Genomic DNA, 17,816 nt, shown 5'->3' with positions numbered 1-17,816 from the left:
CCTGGAAGTATTTGATAGATTCTGTTACTATGGTGACTTAAATACATTGTCACCCACTTCCAATTTGTTACACCAGTACTTAACTGTATACAGTGCCCCAGCATAGCCACAGTCCAGTGACTGAAATCAGTATAGAAATATTCCTTTCTACTAGAGGAACAAGGCCTGAAATTTTGGGGGATGAGGCTAGTCAATTACATCGACCCCAGTATACAAATGGTACCTATTTTATTGGCTCTGAAAGGATGAAAGGCAAAATCAACCTCAATGGAATTTGAACTCAAAACATAAAGACAGCCGAAATACCATTAAACATTTTGTCTGGCATGTTAATGATTCTGCTGGCTCGCTGCCTTAAATCAGTATAGAAATATTAAAGAAATATTAAAGCAGTGAGCTGGCAGAATCGTTAGCACGTCGGGCGAAATGCTAAGCGGTATTTCGTCTGCCGTTACGTTACGTTCTGAGCTCAAATTCCGCTGAGGTCGACTTTGCCTTTCATCCTTTCAGGGTCGATAAATTAAGTACCAGTTCTGCACTGGGGTCGATGTAATCGACTTAATCCCTTTGTCTGTCCTTGTTTGTCCCCTCTATGTTTAGCCCCTTGTGGGCAATAAAGAAATAAGAAATATTAAAGAGAGGGAGAAAAAAAGAAAATAAAAAAGGAAAATATATAAACAAACATGAAACAACAAAAGAACAAATATGCAAACATTTTGGTGCCAACACAAACCTGTTTACGTTTTATTTCTCGAGCACTATGTAGAGTTTCAACACGTTCCTTCATCTGGTCCAGAAGTTCATAATTCTTTCGAGGTGTCTGCTGTTTCAGTTCAATCTTTTAAAAGAATAAAAGAAGTGCTGAAGACGCTTTAGAACAACCTTTATTATTCTGAAAATGACTTACAATATTTCTAATTTTATCATTCTCTCTCTCCCTCTCTCTCTCTGGCCAGGTAACCATGTACCTTATTTACAGCAAGACACCCGTTTCTGCTTCTCTGTCTCTCTGTTACTCTAACCTATCATCATCTGGCACAAGATCACCTCCTCCAACAAAGGATATTTGTCTTGCAAGTTACTTGGTGAGCCACTCAAGTGGTGCATGACTTCTTGTGAGTCTCTTCCCCCTTGAAGCAGTTGTTAGGCTGTGAACTTTTCATCATTTCAATGAAGCAAGTCCCAAGTCACTTTTGGCAACTTGCCTCAAAGATTCTCTTGAAACTCCCAGCTCAGCAGCCATCTTTCTCATGGAGCACTTTGGATTTCTGTGAACTCTGGAACTAATGATTTTCTGGAGCCTGGAAGTCCTGACTGACCTGGGACATACTGTTCTTGCTCGATTTTCAACTCCTCCAGTGTCAATTTTTCTTACAAGCCTATGCATGTCCTCAGCAGTCACAGCCCATGTTTCGCTGCCATGTAGCATGGCTGTTCACACACAGGTATCATAGAGTCTACCTTTCATGCTGAGCGAGAGGCCCTTCATTACAAACAGAGGTAGGAGCTCTGTACAAAAATAAAAATTTATTTTATGGTTTATTATTGTTTATATTTTGACTTACATATATACGGGGACACCAAAATATTTCAAGAGCTTAGGGTCTCTAAAGGTCTTAATCTGGCCCTGCTGTGAACTAAAGACATTTGTGAATATCTCAAAAATGGAAGTATACAAAAATAAATATTATTTTCCTTCTTACTATTAATTTTGTTTCATTTTGAAAAATAAGAATTTATCTTATGGTTTATTATTGTTTACATTTTGAAATACATATGTATGGGGACATACATATCTTTTAAGTACTTAGAGCTTGTATCAGTCTTAATTCAGCCCCTTGTACATGCACACATGCACATGCATGTGTGTAATTGGTGCGCATGGAAATTGGCATTCCACAGCTGCAGTTATCTATGGCCCAGTGAAGCAGTTGATGTCAACTGGTTACTTTGTTGGTTTCAAAATTTTTGTGGAATAAAATAAATTGCTTACTTGGAAAACAGATAAGTGGCTAATAACAGGAAGAGAATTTAACTAAAACTCAGCTTCAAATAAGCCCCCATGCAACTTATAAGAGCATGGAAAAATGATTAAATGAACAAACAACCATAATTGAGCAGTTTCCTAGAAATATAACTCTTTCATTTTCTTTGAGACTTTGCAACAGTGTGATGGGTTTCATTGATTCTTCACAAGTTTTGTACAATACATTCATCATGCTTTCAATGTATTCAACAATATAAACCATGAAATCAACCTCAACAGTTACCCTAAGTCTAAAGCATATTTTACCTCATACTGTTTATTCTCGTGAAGTAACATGGTTGACAGTTTAATGCGTCGAGCCTTTAGATTGGCCTCTTTTGCTTCCTTCTTCATCTTCTCACGTTGGTCATCAGCACTGCAAGTAGACACAGTAAGACACATTTATAGGGGCTGGACACTCGGACAGAGGAAAAAGTGAACAGAGTAACGTCATATATAATGAGGAGCAAACAGTGCAGCACTATGTGTTAGTCAGTTACGGGTTTACACACTACTGTCAACTACATATGAATTTATGTGACTTATAGATGCAGACATAACTGATAGGTGCAGATATAACTGTGTGGTTAAGAAGTTTAATTCCCAAACACATGGTTTTGGGTTCAGTCCCACAGTGTGGCACCTTGGGCAAGTCGTTTGTTTGTTTGTTTGTTTGTTTGCATGTATGTATGTATGTATCATCATCATCATTTAACATCCGCTTTCCATACTGGCATTGGCTGGATGGTTTGACTGAGGACTGGCGAACCAGATGGCTGCACCAGGCTCCAATCTGATCTGGCAGAGTTTCTACAGCTGGATGCCCTTCATAATGCCAACCACTTCAAGAGTGTAGTGGATGCTTTTCGTGCCACCGGCACAGGGGCCAATCAGGCAGTACTGGCAACAGCCACGCTCAAATGGTGTCTTTTACGTGCCACCTGCACAGGAGCCAGTCCAGCAGCACTGGCAACGCCCTCGCTCAAATTTTGTTTTTCATGTGCCACCGGCACAAGTACCAGTAAGGCAACGCTGGTAACGATCATGCTCGAATGGTGCTTTTTACATGCCACCAGCATGGGAGCCAGTCAGTGGCCCTGGCAATGATCCCGCTCAGATGGTGCTCTTAGTGCTCCACCAGCATGGGAGCCAGTCATGTGGTGTTGTCATCGAATTTGATTTCAATTTCACTTGCCTCATCAGGTCTTCGCAAGCAGAGTTTAGTGTCCAATGAAGGAAAGGTACGCATAAGTGGGCTGGTTACACCACTGGCATAGGCCACGAATTATGGTCTCACTTGGCTTGCCGGGTCTTCTCAAGCACAGCATATTTCCAAAGGTCTCGGTATGTATGTATGTATGCATGCATGTATGTATGTATGCATGCATGTATGTATGTATGCATGTATGTGCAAGCATATGCTCATAGAAAATTTGCCTTAATAAACTTTGACACATGCAAACATAGAAAAGTGGACGTTATAATGATGATGATGATGTTGGTATGGGAGTGTACATTACTTAACCACATGACATGCAATTTCATACTAAGTTCAGCTATTTATGAACTTACACTCTACAGTTAGCTATATACGGACTTATTGGTTATATATATATACACCGTTGCTTAACCAACTATAAGCCTTACACACCACTGCTAACAAGCAATAAATTTACACACTGCATATAACTGGTTAGTATCAGAGTGTGAATTCATAGCCAGCTTGATGAAGTGTATAAGTCCTATAATTTGCTTACCTTTGTGTTTGAGACTGGAGCAGAGAGAGAAGAAACTGTGTGTCTATTGAGCCAGTGAAGTGAGCAAATCTTTTCCAGTCAGGTGACTGGCTTCCTTTGGGATGTAGTTCAGGATGTTTGGAACAGCAGAATATATGAATAATGATAGTGTAATATGGGCCTAGTCTAGACATGTGAGCATTACTGCAAAGTGGGTTTACGATGCTTGTGTGTATGTGTGTGTAATAGCACTAATATCTCATCACCATGAGTAGTACTATAATGTTGACCTGACATGTTTGTGTATATAACAGTAACACTGTCCTAGATATATCAGCAGTACTGTAATGTGGATGAAGTGTGTATATATATGTAGAACAGCAGTCATCATCATCATCATCATCATCATCGTTTAACATCCGCTTTCCATGCTAGCATGGATTGGACGATTTGACTGAGGACTGGTGAACCAGATGACTACACCAGGCTGTAATGTATGTAAATCTAGGATGCTTGTGTAACAGTAACATTGTCTCAGGTAATTGAAAAGTGTAATGTGCATCTAAGATGTTTGTATGTAATTGCAGCACTGTCCGACATATGTGAGCAGTACTGATGTGTGATGTGGGTCTACGATGTTTCTGTGCATAATTGCAGCACTGCCCCAGATATGCCAGCAGTACAGGAATGCAGAGAGAGAGAGAGAGAGAGAGAGAAAGAGAGAGTGTGTGTGTGTGTGTGTGTGTGTGTGTGTGTGTGTGTGTGTGTGTGTGTGTGTGTGTGTGTGTGTGTGTGTGTGTGTGTGTGTGTGTGCGCGTGTGTGTGTGTGTGTGTGTGTAACAGCAGCACTATTCCAGATATGTGAACAATACTGTAATTTGGGTTTAGGATGCTTGAGTGTGTAACAATAAACTTTGAAAGGTGCTGATAAAATAAAGTACCAGTCAACTACTGGGATAGATCCAATTAGGTATCAGTCATGTACTAGAATGTGGATGTATATAATCCCTTGTTTCCTCATGCAATATGTGTTCTTGTACCAAGGTTAGATATCATCATCAATATTATTACTATTATTAAGGTGCCGAGCTGGCAGAATCATTAACACGCTGGACGAAATACTGAGTGGTATTTCACCTGTCACTATGTTCTGAGTTCAAATTCCACCAAAGTCAACTTTGCTTTTCATCCTTTTGGGGTCGATAAAATAAGTACCAGTTGAATACTGGGGTCGATGTAATCAACTCATCCCTTCCCCCCAAAACGGCTGCCCTTGTGGCAAAATTTGAAACCATTAATATTATTATTACCCTTATTATTATTACTATTTAAGGCAGTGACCTAGCAATATCGTTAGCATGCTGGATGAAATGCTTAGCAGTATTTTGCCTGTCGCTATGTTCTGAGTTCAAATTCTACTGAGGTTGACTTTGCCTTTCATCCTTTCGGTGTCGACAAATTAAGTACCAGTGAAACACTGGGGTCGATGTAATCAACTAGTCCCCCTCCCCCAAATTTCAGGCCTTGTGCCTATAATAGAAAGGATTATTACCATTATTATTATTATTATTATAATTAAGGCAGCAAGCAGGCAGAAATGTTAGCATGCTGGGCAAAATGCTTGGCAGCATTTTGTTTGTCTTTACATTCTGAATTCAAACTCTGCCAAGGTTAACTTTGCCTTTCATCTTTTCAGGGTCGATAAATTAAGTACCAGTCATCGACTAATCCCCCTCATCAAAAAAATTTCAAGTCCGTTGTGCCTTTAGTAGAAAGGATTATTACTACTACTACTACTACTACTACTACTACTACTACTACACTAGTGCATGTTAATTTAGTTAGCAGGTATTCTATCTTGAGGTTTGATGGCAACGAGTCTCCTCAAATCTCAAGCACCGTTCTTAAAATTCTAGCAGAATACCGGATGGTGCTTTTCTGCATGTTGACAACACAAACTTCAATTCCAGTTTCTTTCAGTCTTTTAGGTAACAGTTTGGGTGTTGTGCCAAATACACCAATTACTACAGCAATAACTGTTGTCTTGGTCTTCCACAGTCTCCTCAGCTCTCTGGCTTGGTTCTGATATTTATCAGAATGATAACATTTCCAGTCAGTTAAAATTAGAAGCCATGAGTATCACTGCCTGGTACGTCGTCGTCTTCATCATCATCATCATTATGGTAGTGCATGCGGAATTAGTTAGCAGGTATTCTATCTTGAGGTTTGATGACAACAAGTCTCCTCAAATCCTATGTCCTCTGCAAGTGTCACAATATCTTTCCAAATTCAATGTAAACTTTCTGCCTGAGGAAAACTTGTAATGTAATGGATACAGTCTGACCATATATTTTTCCAAGCTCTGTTCAAAGTTGAAGGTTTCACTTCATCTCACAAGTCAACTATATTTTCCACAGCATCCATTATGTTGAATCTCTTCCAGAAATCTTTAATTGTAGGTTTATTGTCTCTGCCAGTTGCTTTCATAAGTTGTTTAAAAATTCTCATATAATATACCTTGAAGTTAGCTATCACAAATTGATCCAGTGGCTGTAGCAAAGGAGTAGTGTTCTTGGGGATATGTTCTACTCTCACATTATCAGAAAAGCCATCTGAGTTTGCTGGGTGCCTCAATGCATTGTCTCAAAGAAGCAATGCTTTGTTGGAAATATTGTGTCTGGCACTGTACCTTTACAAAAACATTTGTAAATCACTCTTTTTTTAGGAAGCATTAAATCCTGATGTTGATTTTTCTTCTCAAGAAATAAAAGTTCTAGCGGGCATGCACTTCCAGAAAACTGCAGTCTCAACAACATTGTATGCTTGCTCCTGTGTGTTTCCCCCTTCAACAATCATTTTCTTCACCTGCTCAGTATAATTTGTAGCAGCCTCTATACCAGCACTCACTGTTTCACCAGTCATTTTTATGTTGTGCAAAGTCATGCACTTCTTAAACCTTTCAAAGCAACCTTTACAAACCAAAAAAGGTTTTTCATAAGATTCACCTTCTTTTTTCAGCAAACATCATATAAACTTTTGGCTTTCTTTTTAATTACTATCATATCAGATTGGAGCCTGGCGTAGCCATCTGGTTTCACTAGTCCTCAGTCAAATCGTCCAACCCATGCTAGCATGGAAAGCGGACGTTAAACGATGATGATGATGATGATATCTATTGCCACATTATGTCAATTCTATTCCTCAATCCATACACTCAAGTGTCACTCCATTTTAAGCATTATATTAGATCCATGGAAAAATAAGGTCCAAGTTTAACAGAGTAGCTTTTTGAGCACTTGACATAATTTTCTCTCTGTTGTCATGTATTGTTTTCACTATAGATATTGCAAGATGTAATGTTTTGGCAAACCTAGTCTTGCTTCTGCATCAAGTCTTTTTAAAACATCAAATTTAATATCCAATGTAATCCCTTTACGGTTCTTTTTTGCACTACTGCCTTCAGGTCTACTTAATAGTATCTTTCCAGACATCTTAAAGTCAAATCCAACAGCAATGACAATTAATTATCCACAACATATATGTAGTAAAAAAAATTGGCCAAGGGAAGATGTGTTTTGTGAGAGCAAAAAAATTGTCTGTACCGGCCCCTTTGCCTTTCCCTAGGATAACATCAGTAACATGGAGAGGGAAGGCTGGTATGTATGGGCAACTGCTGGTTTTCTATAAGCAACCTTGCCTAGACTCATACCTCAGAGGGTAACTTTCTAGGTGCAATCCCATGGTCATTCATGACCGAAGCAGGGCTTCACACTAGGATACTACATTATGTTTTTATTTGAAATGGATTTGCTTATCTTCATAATCTATATATATAAAAATGAGAATGTGTGTCTGTCTGTCTGTCTGTCTGTGTGAATCCCTAAAACTCGAGAACTACGGAACCAATTTCATTCAAATTTTACAGATGCTTTACTTAGGGTTCCAGTTGTGTTTTAGTCAAAAAAATGTTTAACTTCTTGCAGAGTTCGAGCCCACAGCAACATAATATCTCCTCCACTATTTAAGAATTACGTGTTAAAAGTGAAACAAAAACACTCATGTCAAATACTTTCACTTTAAAAATGAAACTATTCTACTAACTGAAACAATCACATTTCGATACTGTAATGACAGATACTTTCAGAGAGAGAGAGAAAGAGAGAAAGAGAGAGAGAGAGAAAGAGAGAGAGAGAGAGAGAGAGATGTATATGTATACATATAGATGTATATGTACACGTTATTCCACTAACTGAAACAATCACATTTCGATACTGTAATGACAGATACTTTCAGAGAGAGAGAAAGAGAGAAAGAGAGAGAAAGAGAGAGAAAGAGATGTATATGTATACATATACATGTATATGTACACGTATATGCATAGATATATATATATATAGATATAGATCTATATGCATACATGTATATGTATACACATGTGTAGATGTATATATATATATAGATGTACATGTAATATGTACACATATACACATATATATACATGCATACAGATATCTATACATATATACACCCATCACACACATTAGTCATTTGTTTTCTTATCCAAAACTACGTCAAAAGTACTGAACGGATCTTTATGAAATTTGGAAATTATATTCTATGTATAACGGCCATAACTCCCATGAAAATTCATATATTTTTGATGTTGATGAAATTTTAACCCGAACATAACAGATGAGCATTATTTGTAATTCAGCGGTACAACAGTGTAAGACTACCCTTTCAGATATACTTACATTGTGATTTCTGCAATGTGGTGCATAAATTGTCAAGTAAATGAGACTCATCTTTGCCTCCACTGATTCACTTGCAAAGTGTTGAGTAAAATTATTTCGTTGCAGACTTCCTTTGGGTCTTTTTATTATCACTACGACACACATAGTCCCCAGTTGGTAACATTGATTTCAAGGCCCTCCTAGATGAGAGACTGGCATTCCACTTAATGTCTATGTTCCATGCTGGCATGGATTGGAGAGTTATTAATGTAGAAATATGGTATCGTAGCTACTAACAGTTGAGGGTTGCGTAGTCTAGACGGCGTTTTTAGATTTCATTATTCTCTTTAACCCGGGCAAAGCCGGGTATTTCTGCTAGTACTATATATTACTGTTGTTCTTGGTAGTTGGGATTAAAACACACATACACACACATTTATATATATATATATATATATTTTTTTAAAAAATAACGTCGACCACTAACGTGGACAATTAATGCGCTAGAAATAGATCACATCTTGTGTCTATCTTAATAGACACAAGCTGTGATCTATTTCTAGCGCATTAATTGTCCACGTTAGTGGTCGACGTTATTTTTTTAAAATGTACCTTAATCCCCTGAGATTGCAGATAATATTTCTGAATCTCTTTGATTCTTTAGATGCGCTGGCCTCCTGATAATTAATCGATATTAATTAATATATGACTAATTACCAGATTTTATAATTATATATATATATATATATAGATACAAATACATACATATGTATATTATTGAAAACCAAGAGGAGAGTGGAGATTTATTCACATCCAAGACTTTTTTATTAAAAAATTTTCTACAGTATATATAACAATGATCAACATATGTTTCTACTGCAGCAACTGCACATTGCTCTATATGTAATTATGCATCCTAGTCATTGCAATTTCATCAAAGGTCCATCACTTACGACATTTTCAAAGTGAACTAATTCAAACAAGCTTCCTGCATTGGTATTCAGCTGAAGGTCATGGTGTTCCTTTTTAAGTCGAATTAAATTCTAGTTTTATAATCACCTTTACTAGTATTACAGTTGAATCAAGGTTTTAAAATGTTTATTTATACTACAATTATTTGTAGCAGTTTTGTTTACTTTTTATTGTTTGGAGTACATTATTTATTCAGAGGTATTTCACTTTTTTTGAGTTTATAACCTCAATTAATATTGTTATTATTATAATTATATGTATTAGTGTCATAATCACCTTTACCTTTGGAGTACGATGGGTCAGGGGCTTTCCCCGTCTGCATACCCTTAACTGCTTTATCTACCAAAGTACTGTCAATTTGGATAGCTGGTCCCTCTGTTGGGTTGGCATTCAGCAGACTCTCTTTCTCCCATTCATTCTCTTTATTTAGCAACCTTTCATAGTGGCATCTCCAAACCCCTCTCTTTGCAGCCTCATTTAATGCAAGTGAACCATTATTCATGCGGACACATTTCTCTCCCACGACATCACAATTCTGTCTCACACACTGTCTTGCAACACGAAATACCTCAAGTCATTGGTCCTCACGGCACAGAACATTGGCAAATTTTTTCTTATCAGCTTCCCATCTGGCTAAATAAACCTGTCGCTTACCTTCCCTTCTGGCAGTCTGATACAATTCCCTGCTACCACCGTTCTTCCAGTCCCTCCAAGCCTCTTTGTTTTGTCTGATAGCCCTGTCAACCCATTGTTCCACCACCACGTTACCTTGGATCGAGAGGGGACTTTGCACCATCTATAGATCTGGTCAGTGGCCCTCAGCAGGTTGTTCTGTAGAAACCTCTAGATGTCTTCACATCATGTGATACTATATCCTCCTCTATTTCGTCAAAAGCTTCAAGTAATATGTCTCTAAATCTCTGTCCATTTGCAGGATCTTTAAGCTTCCAGACCCTTCTCCTCCATGCTGTCATCTTCTGGGTATCCATTTAGCCCTGATCCTGAAGTTGTTAACTACTAGTCTATGTTGTGGGGTATATTCTTCGCCTGGGAAGGTTTTGGCATTTATAAGCAGCCATCTTTCCCTTTTTCTGGCAAGGATGTAGTCAATTTGGCTAGTGTGTCTACCAGATCGGTAGGTGACTGGCAGGTTTCCTGAAGTTAGTATTGCAAACCATAAGATCATTTGCATCACAGAACTCCAGCAGCCTGGTTTCCTCCCCATTGCGGGAACCAAAACCATGGAAGCCCCCTGCATGTTGTCCAACATGTCCATTGAAGTCACCAGCCACATAGAGAAGATCCCTGTCATTCGTATATGTATAAACATATATATATGTGTGTGTGTGTGTGTGTGTGTGTATATATATATATATATATATATATATACTCACATTATGTACAAAATATAAACATGCGTATTTGTGTGCATGCATGTGAGTAACTTGCAGATAGTTTTCCAAATCATTAACTATTAACTTTGACCTTAATTAAAACGCTAATGACCAATGAGCTAAGATGGGAGTATAGTTTTAAATTGTTAACAATTTAAAACTATGCAATACCCGTTTCTGTAAAAGTGAAATTACATACAGGATCCCAAAATTAATGGTCATACTTTATAATTTCCATAAGCACGAAATTCTGTAAGCTGAGGTAGTGATAATGCAGTGGATGCCTGTGTGTGCACGCACGTGTGCGTGTACATACAACAGGCTTCTATCTACCAGATTTACATACGAGATATTAGTTGACCCAAAAGACACTTGCCCAAGGTGTCATGCAGTGGGACTGAACCTGAAACTACAAGTTTACAAAGTAAGCTTCTTAACAACACAGGCATGCTTTATATTTTAAACACATTTTCAAAAATAGAAATCTTTGAACGGATTAGAATATAAGACATTGTGTTATTAATTGAGCAGAAACATGACTGAAGCCAAAGCACAAAATTAAATTTTGAGTTTCAGGAAAATTATTCAGGGAAGGGCAGGAGAGCAGTTGCAAAATTCAAGGGGAGTGGTGGAGGGGGCATACAGTGAAATGGGGAACTGCGCTTTGAGAGGAGATAAAGAACCACTGCTCCTATGGAAGCAAATGTTAGTTACAGGCAATGTCAAACTAATTCCCAGCATTCAATTCAAAGCCTTATTTACATAAGCCAGAAATTTTGCATTTAGGAGTTACATTACTGTCCCATGATGAATTCCATGCATTTTTTTTTTTTAATTTTAAAGCGCCAAGAATAAGAAATGAAAATAAAAGAGAAAGGTTAGTGTGCTGGCGGGTGGGTGAGGACATAGAGGAATGGGTGGTTGGGGACAGCTTTTGTTAGTCAAGCATTAAGTTTTTTTTGCAAACAGGTAATTCTACCTTTTACGGTAATACTTATCAGAAGTCCATTTTTGCATTTTTTCAGCTTTTAACCTTCCTGTCTGGAAAAAACGGTCTGTATTTAAACAGCTTTGTCTCATATCTTCATTTCGACATCTTCGTTGATTCCATGTGTACATATAGATGTTCTGTAGGGCAGGCCATGAGCGGCTAGACAGTGTAGGAAGTGCCATGGTTGATTGACTAGTTTAATGGGTTAAATTGGAATGACACCAACTGAGAAAAGTAGAAAACAGACACAAGGGGTTTCTTTCTTTTTTTCACTGATGCTGTAGAAAAAAAAATGGTATTGAATGGTTTGCACACATATATTATCAAACATCTTCCTACAATGTTAACAGATTATCATTATTATTATTATTATTATTATTATTATTATTAAGGCAATGATCTGGCAGAATCATTAGCACAACGGACAAACTACTTAGTGGTTTTTCATACATATTTATGTTCTGAGTTCAAATTCTGCAGATGTCAAATTTGCCTTTCATCCTTTCAGGGTTGATAAAATAAGCACCAGTTAAACACTGGGGTTGATGTAATCTACTAACCCCTCACCTCATATTTCAGGCCTTGTGCCTATATTAGAAAGAATTATTATTATTATTATTAAGGCAGTCAGATGGCAGAATCATTAACATGCTGGGTAAAATACTTAGCAGCATTTCACCAGTCTTTTCATTCTGAGTTCAAATTCTGCCAAGGTTAACTTTGCCTTACATCCTTTTGGGGTCAATAAAAATAAAGTCCAAGTGAAAAACCGGTGTCAATGTAACCGGCTTCCCCCAACTCTCAAAAACAGCTTGCCCTGTGCCAAAATTTGAAACCATTATTATTATCATTATTATTATTATTATTATTATTATTATTATTATTATTATTATTATTATTATTATTATTATCATTATTATTAAGGCAGCAAGCTGGCAAAATCATTAGTACACTGAACAAAATGCTTAGAGGTATTTTGTTCTGAGTTCAAATTCTGCTGAGACCACCTTTGCTTTTCATCCTTTCAGGATCAAAAAGCACGTACCAATTGTGTACTGGGATCCATGTAATCGACTAGACCCTTCCTCCAAAATTTCAGGCCTTGTGCCTATAACAGAAAGGATTATTATTATTATTATTATTATTATATTATTATTATATGGCATGCTAATGATTCTACCTGCTCATTGCCTTGTCTGTCTTTACGTTCTTAGTTCAAATTCTGCCAAGGTTGACTTAGCCTTCCACCCTTTCAGGGTCGATAAATTAAGTACCAATAGAGAGCACTAGTGTTGATGTAACTGACTTATTCCCTTCCTGAACCTGCTGGCCTTGTGCCAAAATTTGAAATCCTTTGTTATTGTACATGACAGTGAGCTGGCAGAATCGTTAGCATGCCTGGCAAAAAATTTGGCAGTATTTTGTCCAGCTTTATATTCTGAGTTCAAGTTTACCTTTTCTCCTTTTGGGGTTGAAAACATAAGTACCAGTTGAGTACTGGGGTTGATATAATTGACTAGTTCCTTGCCCCCAGATTTCAGGCCTTGTGCCTATACTAGAAAGGATTATTAATATAATCTGCATGTTTGTTACAATTACTTGCCGAGACTCACCCAGCATCCTAGGGTGAGTGAAGAAAAGATGCTACAGTATGACTGAAAGCTTGAGGAGTGGCAGGGGCAGTAGTGAAATATCTTCATGTAACACAGACATTTAAATTGATAGGGTTTTTCTAAGGATGTGGGCAGTACTTGTCAGCACAATCTTTTGCATTTCACTAAGACATGGTTCTCCTGGGATTTTATCTAGATGTTTCGGATATCCCTTTTTCTTCATACCTAGGGCATAACAGAAACAGTTCTTGCTTTAAGATGTCACATCTTTTGTATTTCAATTTCCAGGTCCTTATAGTTACTTAATTTGTTAAATTCCTTTACAGATATATTTTTATCAGAGGAAACACTTACATCTATTAGTCTACAAGTATTTTCTTCCTTGTTCTTAATAACTATGTCTAGTCGATTAGCCTGGATTGTTCTGTCAGTGTTGATTGGAAAATCTCAGAGGACAGTGACATTTTTACTTTCAACGACTGGCTCAGGATGATGTTCATACCAGTAAACAGGTATGAACATACTTGTTTACTGGTATGAACATAATTTTGTAGTGTTTACTATTATTATTACCTCAGCCTTAGCGAAGGTGGAGACATTGTTTTCAGTTGTGTTTGTTTGTTTGTCCATGGACAAGATATCTCAAAAACCGCTGGATGGATTCGGATGAAACTTTCAGGAATGTTTGGCCTCATGACTGGCACAAACTGATTAGAATTTGGGATCAATCCAGTACCAGACAAGGATTCTGGATTATTTGTTAGATTTACTTTACATGAAGTATTACAATCTTATGTTCACTTTCAAGTCTTTCTCTGATTATCTCCCTTGAAAGCACGTTCATGGTTTCCACATAAATCATGGCGGCGTTGCTGTTTCCAAAGTTTTATTGTTGTTTCTCTTAATTTTACTCATGTCTCTAGCTTAGTAGAAACTGATGGATAAAGAAATTGAACTACATAGACAAAACCATTCAGAAATGAAATAACACTAACATATCCAGTAACAATAAATTTAATTTATCCTCAACAATTTTTAATTTTACCAATTTTGAATATTTCGCTGCTGTTTAAAACCTCTTTCCTACTTGACAATTGCATTTCTAGCTCTGCCTTGAAAGAAGCTTTACTACTTGGACTTACATTTTTGTGCGCAACGATGTTGTTAAACCTCCATTAACAACACTGTATGCAGGTCCTTTCTGTTTTCTTTCACAAATAGGTAAATTTTTCATTATAGACCTTAATGGTCATAAAGACACTATATCAGTGGATAGATTAAAAAAGGCCTTCATAGAGAAAACTGTCCCTGTTCCCACTGCAGATGACACACACACAGCATTACAAACATAGCTCACACATCCACCTTCACATTCCATGACTACCATTGGGATTGATCAGGTACCAGACAAGGATTCTGGATTGTTTTTCCGGTTTTCTCACTTAATTTTTCAGGGCAGTTGGGTTCATTTTTAGTATTCTCGCCTGTGGGAGCAGTCGAGTTTATTTCAGATATTCTCACCATCATCATCATCATCATTGTTTAATGTCCGCTTTCCATGCTGGCATGGGTTGGACAGTTAGACTGAGGGCTGGTGAACCAGAAGGCTGCACCAGGCTCCAATCTGATCTGGCAAAGTTTCTACAGCTGGATGCCCTTCCTAACACTAACCACTCCAAGAGTATAGTGGGTGCTTTTACGTGCCACCAGCACAAGGGCCAGTCAGGCAGTACTGGCAACAACCACACTCAAATGGTGTTTTTTATGTGCCACCGGCTCAGGAGCCAGTCAGGTAGCCCTGGCAGCAATCATGCTCAAATGGTGCTTTTAACGTTCCACTGGCATAGGTACCAATCAGGCAGTACTGTCATCGGCCACAACAATGACTTCACTTGCCTCAACAGGTCTTCGCAAGCGCAGTTTATTGTCCAATGATTGAAGGGTACTCTTAAACGGGCCGGTTATGCTGCACTGGTATAGGCCACAGTTATGGTCTCACTTGGCTTGCCAGGTCTTCTCAAGTACAGCATATCTCCAAAGGTCCTGGTCACTTGTCCATTTTAAAAATCATCTCTGGCTAATTGTTGAGAGTGTCATGGTATTACCTTGGCAGAGGTTTGCACTCTCCGAGTGCTTTTGCTATTATTATTGTTATTATTATCCAAAATGTTTCAATGCATCATGACACATTTTATGCCATGCAGTTCAATCTAGGCAATGACTTTCACAAAGGACAGACAAAATCAAAATCATTAGTGTCCCCGTTGCAACTTCATAGCAAAATCCATACCTAGATTCAAATCACATTCACGCATCCATCACAAATGGATGCAGCTTCTTCTGGGCTTTTCTTTTTAAAAGTTTTCTCTTTTTCCCCACTTTTTTCTTTAAATTCTCTCTTTCAAACACTCATCCATCAAAATAACAAGAGCGACCATCATTGTTATTACCATTAATGTTTAGAATAGTGATGTTATTATTTGTCCGATTATCAAGAGTATTCCAGCCATGTTCATTTCAGTTTACTTTTTGTAAAATATAAACACTATTGTCCTGGTTTTTTTCTGAAAGATCTTCTCTACTGTACTGTGGTATAGTTGTATGCTATACAGTTGTGAGGAGTCAGAAAATGTCAAGACATTTAGAAAACTTGAACTGCATGTGCAATCCTTTGCAGCAAAGTGCAATGCATACGCCTGTCTTCGTTTAAAAGCAGTTTTAATTTTTGTTTTGGTTTTTATATAATAAAACTTTTTAAAAAGCATAGTCACTTCCCTCAATACTGTACCACCTCAGTTGAAGGGTCCTGACTTGCAAGTTACTAGGTAACCTCACTGGTGCTGGTGCTACATAAAAAGCACCCAGTACACACTGTAAAATGAGTAGTGTTAAGAAGGGCATCCTAGTATGAAAACCATTCCAAAGCAGATACTGTAACTTGGTAAAGTTCTCTGGCTAGCCACCTCCTGTCAAACTGACCAACTCATGCCAGCATGGAAAATGGATGTGTGATGATGATGAAAACTTTTAAAAAGCTGATGGTGTGTCATAACACTTTTAGCCCCTTACAAAAAAGGTTGAAAATCACAGCTGTGGGATGTGATTTGAGGGCAATTTGGTTGTTATTTCTAACAGGTCAAGTATGTAAGTAGAAGGCTCATCTAAAATCTGGTTAATGGTAGACATAAGGGGGCAACAACAACAGATAAAATGCTTTGAGGTTTCTCATTTCAAACATTGCTGATGTCTTCTTTAGACCTCGTTTTCCTGGGATCAATAAAATAAAGTACCAGCCAAATACCAGGGTTAATGAATTCAACAATCCCACCAAAAATCCCACAAAAGTTCTGGCCTTGCACTTATGTAAGAAGAATTGTTAGAGTGCTGAACAAAAAGCATTACAGTATTTCTTCAATCTCTTTATGTTCTGAGTTCAAATCCCACCAAGGCCTCAACTTTGCTTTGCATGTTTCCAGGGCCAATAAAGTAAAATACTAATGAAGAACCAGGATCAATTTAGTTGGCTAACCACTGACTGCTTGCCCAACTCTTTATCCATCAATCTATTTATCAATCTTATCTCTCTATCTATCTTACCTATCTATCTATCAACAATTATTTTTAGCTAATGTTCCCTGTATTAAATACATTAGCACTCAACTTCTGTGCCAATTTAGTGGGTTTGAAAACTATTATTTAGAAAGAAAAATTGTCTTATTTCTATATCTATTAGCTAGATTGGCTTTTGTGTCAGATGTAATGTGTTTGCTGAGGTGCCTATATACACTTTGTATGTATTTATAGAACTTGTGCGGTCAGCTGCTCTGCCCCATATTTTAGAACAATACATCCAACATGTATTTGTGGTTTAGCAACCATTGAAACATCTGTCCTACAATTTCATATATTTTGTTGCTTTTTGATCATTTCGACCCACAAAATCCCATTATCATTATCATTGATGATGATGATGATGGTGATGATGAGGAGGAGGAGGAGGAGGATGGTGGTGGTGGTAGTGGTGGTGATAAAGATGATGATTATTTCTTTTATTTACAGCAGGGATATCAGATGAGTGATATTACAAAGACAGTAATTTTCACATGCGTGGGGGAGGGGTTAAATAAAAGATAGGGGGGGGGAGAAAGAGGGGGGAAACGAGGCATAAAATACATAAAGTATACCAAATATGTGACCCCATTCTATGATGCAGTCCTACTTGAGGGAAGAGAACCTCCAACTAGAGCCAATCAAGGAACTACCACAAGATCTAGGATTACCCTGACAACCAGGAGCACAAGTTCTCACCAACTGTTGTTCTTCAATCTAAAGCTGCATGCTTAGAATAGGT

General features: G+C 37.7%; 1 protein-coding gene across 6 annotated transcripts in view; it reads right to left on the bottom strand.

Moving 5' to 3' along the window:
* LOC106873148 (trichoplein keratin filament-binding protein) overlaps positions 1–17,816 on the bottom strand; it is a 48,852-nt gene that overhangs the window by 27,945 nt on the left and 3,091 nt on the right. For 3 of the 6 annotated variants that reach the window (XM_089341221.1, XM_089341224.1, XM_089341223.1), the window contains exons 2-4: positions 11,841–12,077; positions 2,294–2,402; positions 734–838 (exon numbers count right to left, since the gene is read on the bottom strand). In XM_089341221.1, coding sequence (XP_089197347.1) covers positions 734–838; positions 2,294–2,402; positions 11,841–12,034 — 408 coding nt within the window. In that variant the 5' untranslated portion in view covers positions 12,035–12,077. Of the gene's footprint in view, positions 1–733; positions 839–2,293; positions 2,403–3,783; positions 4,065–11,840; positions 12,131–17,816 lie in introns of those variants that run through there. The other 3 variants (XM_089341222.1, XM_089341225.1, XM_089341226.1) reach the window with 3 other exon arrangements.

The sequence above is a fragment of the Octopus bimaculoides genome, chromosome 24, assembly GCF_046866305.1.
Source record: "Octopus bimaculoides isolate indiv1 chromosome 24, ASM4686630v1, whole genome shotgun sequence".
Classification (NCBI taxonomy): domain Eukaryota; kingdom Metazoa; phylum Mollusca; class Cephalopoda; order Octopoda; family Octopodidae; genus Octopus; species Octopus bimaculoides.
This window is presented reverse-complemented; position numbering and strand designations above follow the sequence as displayed.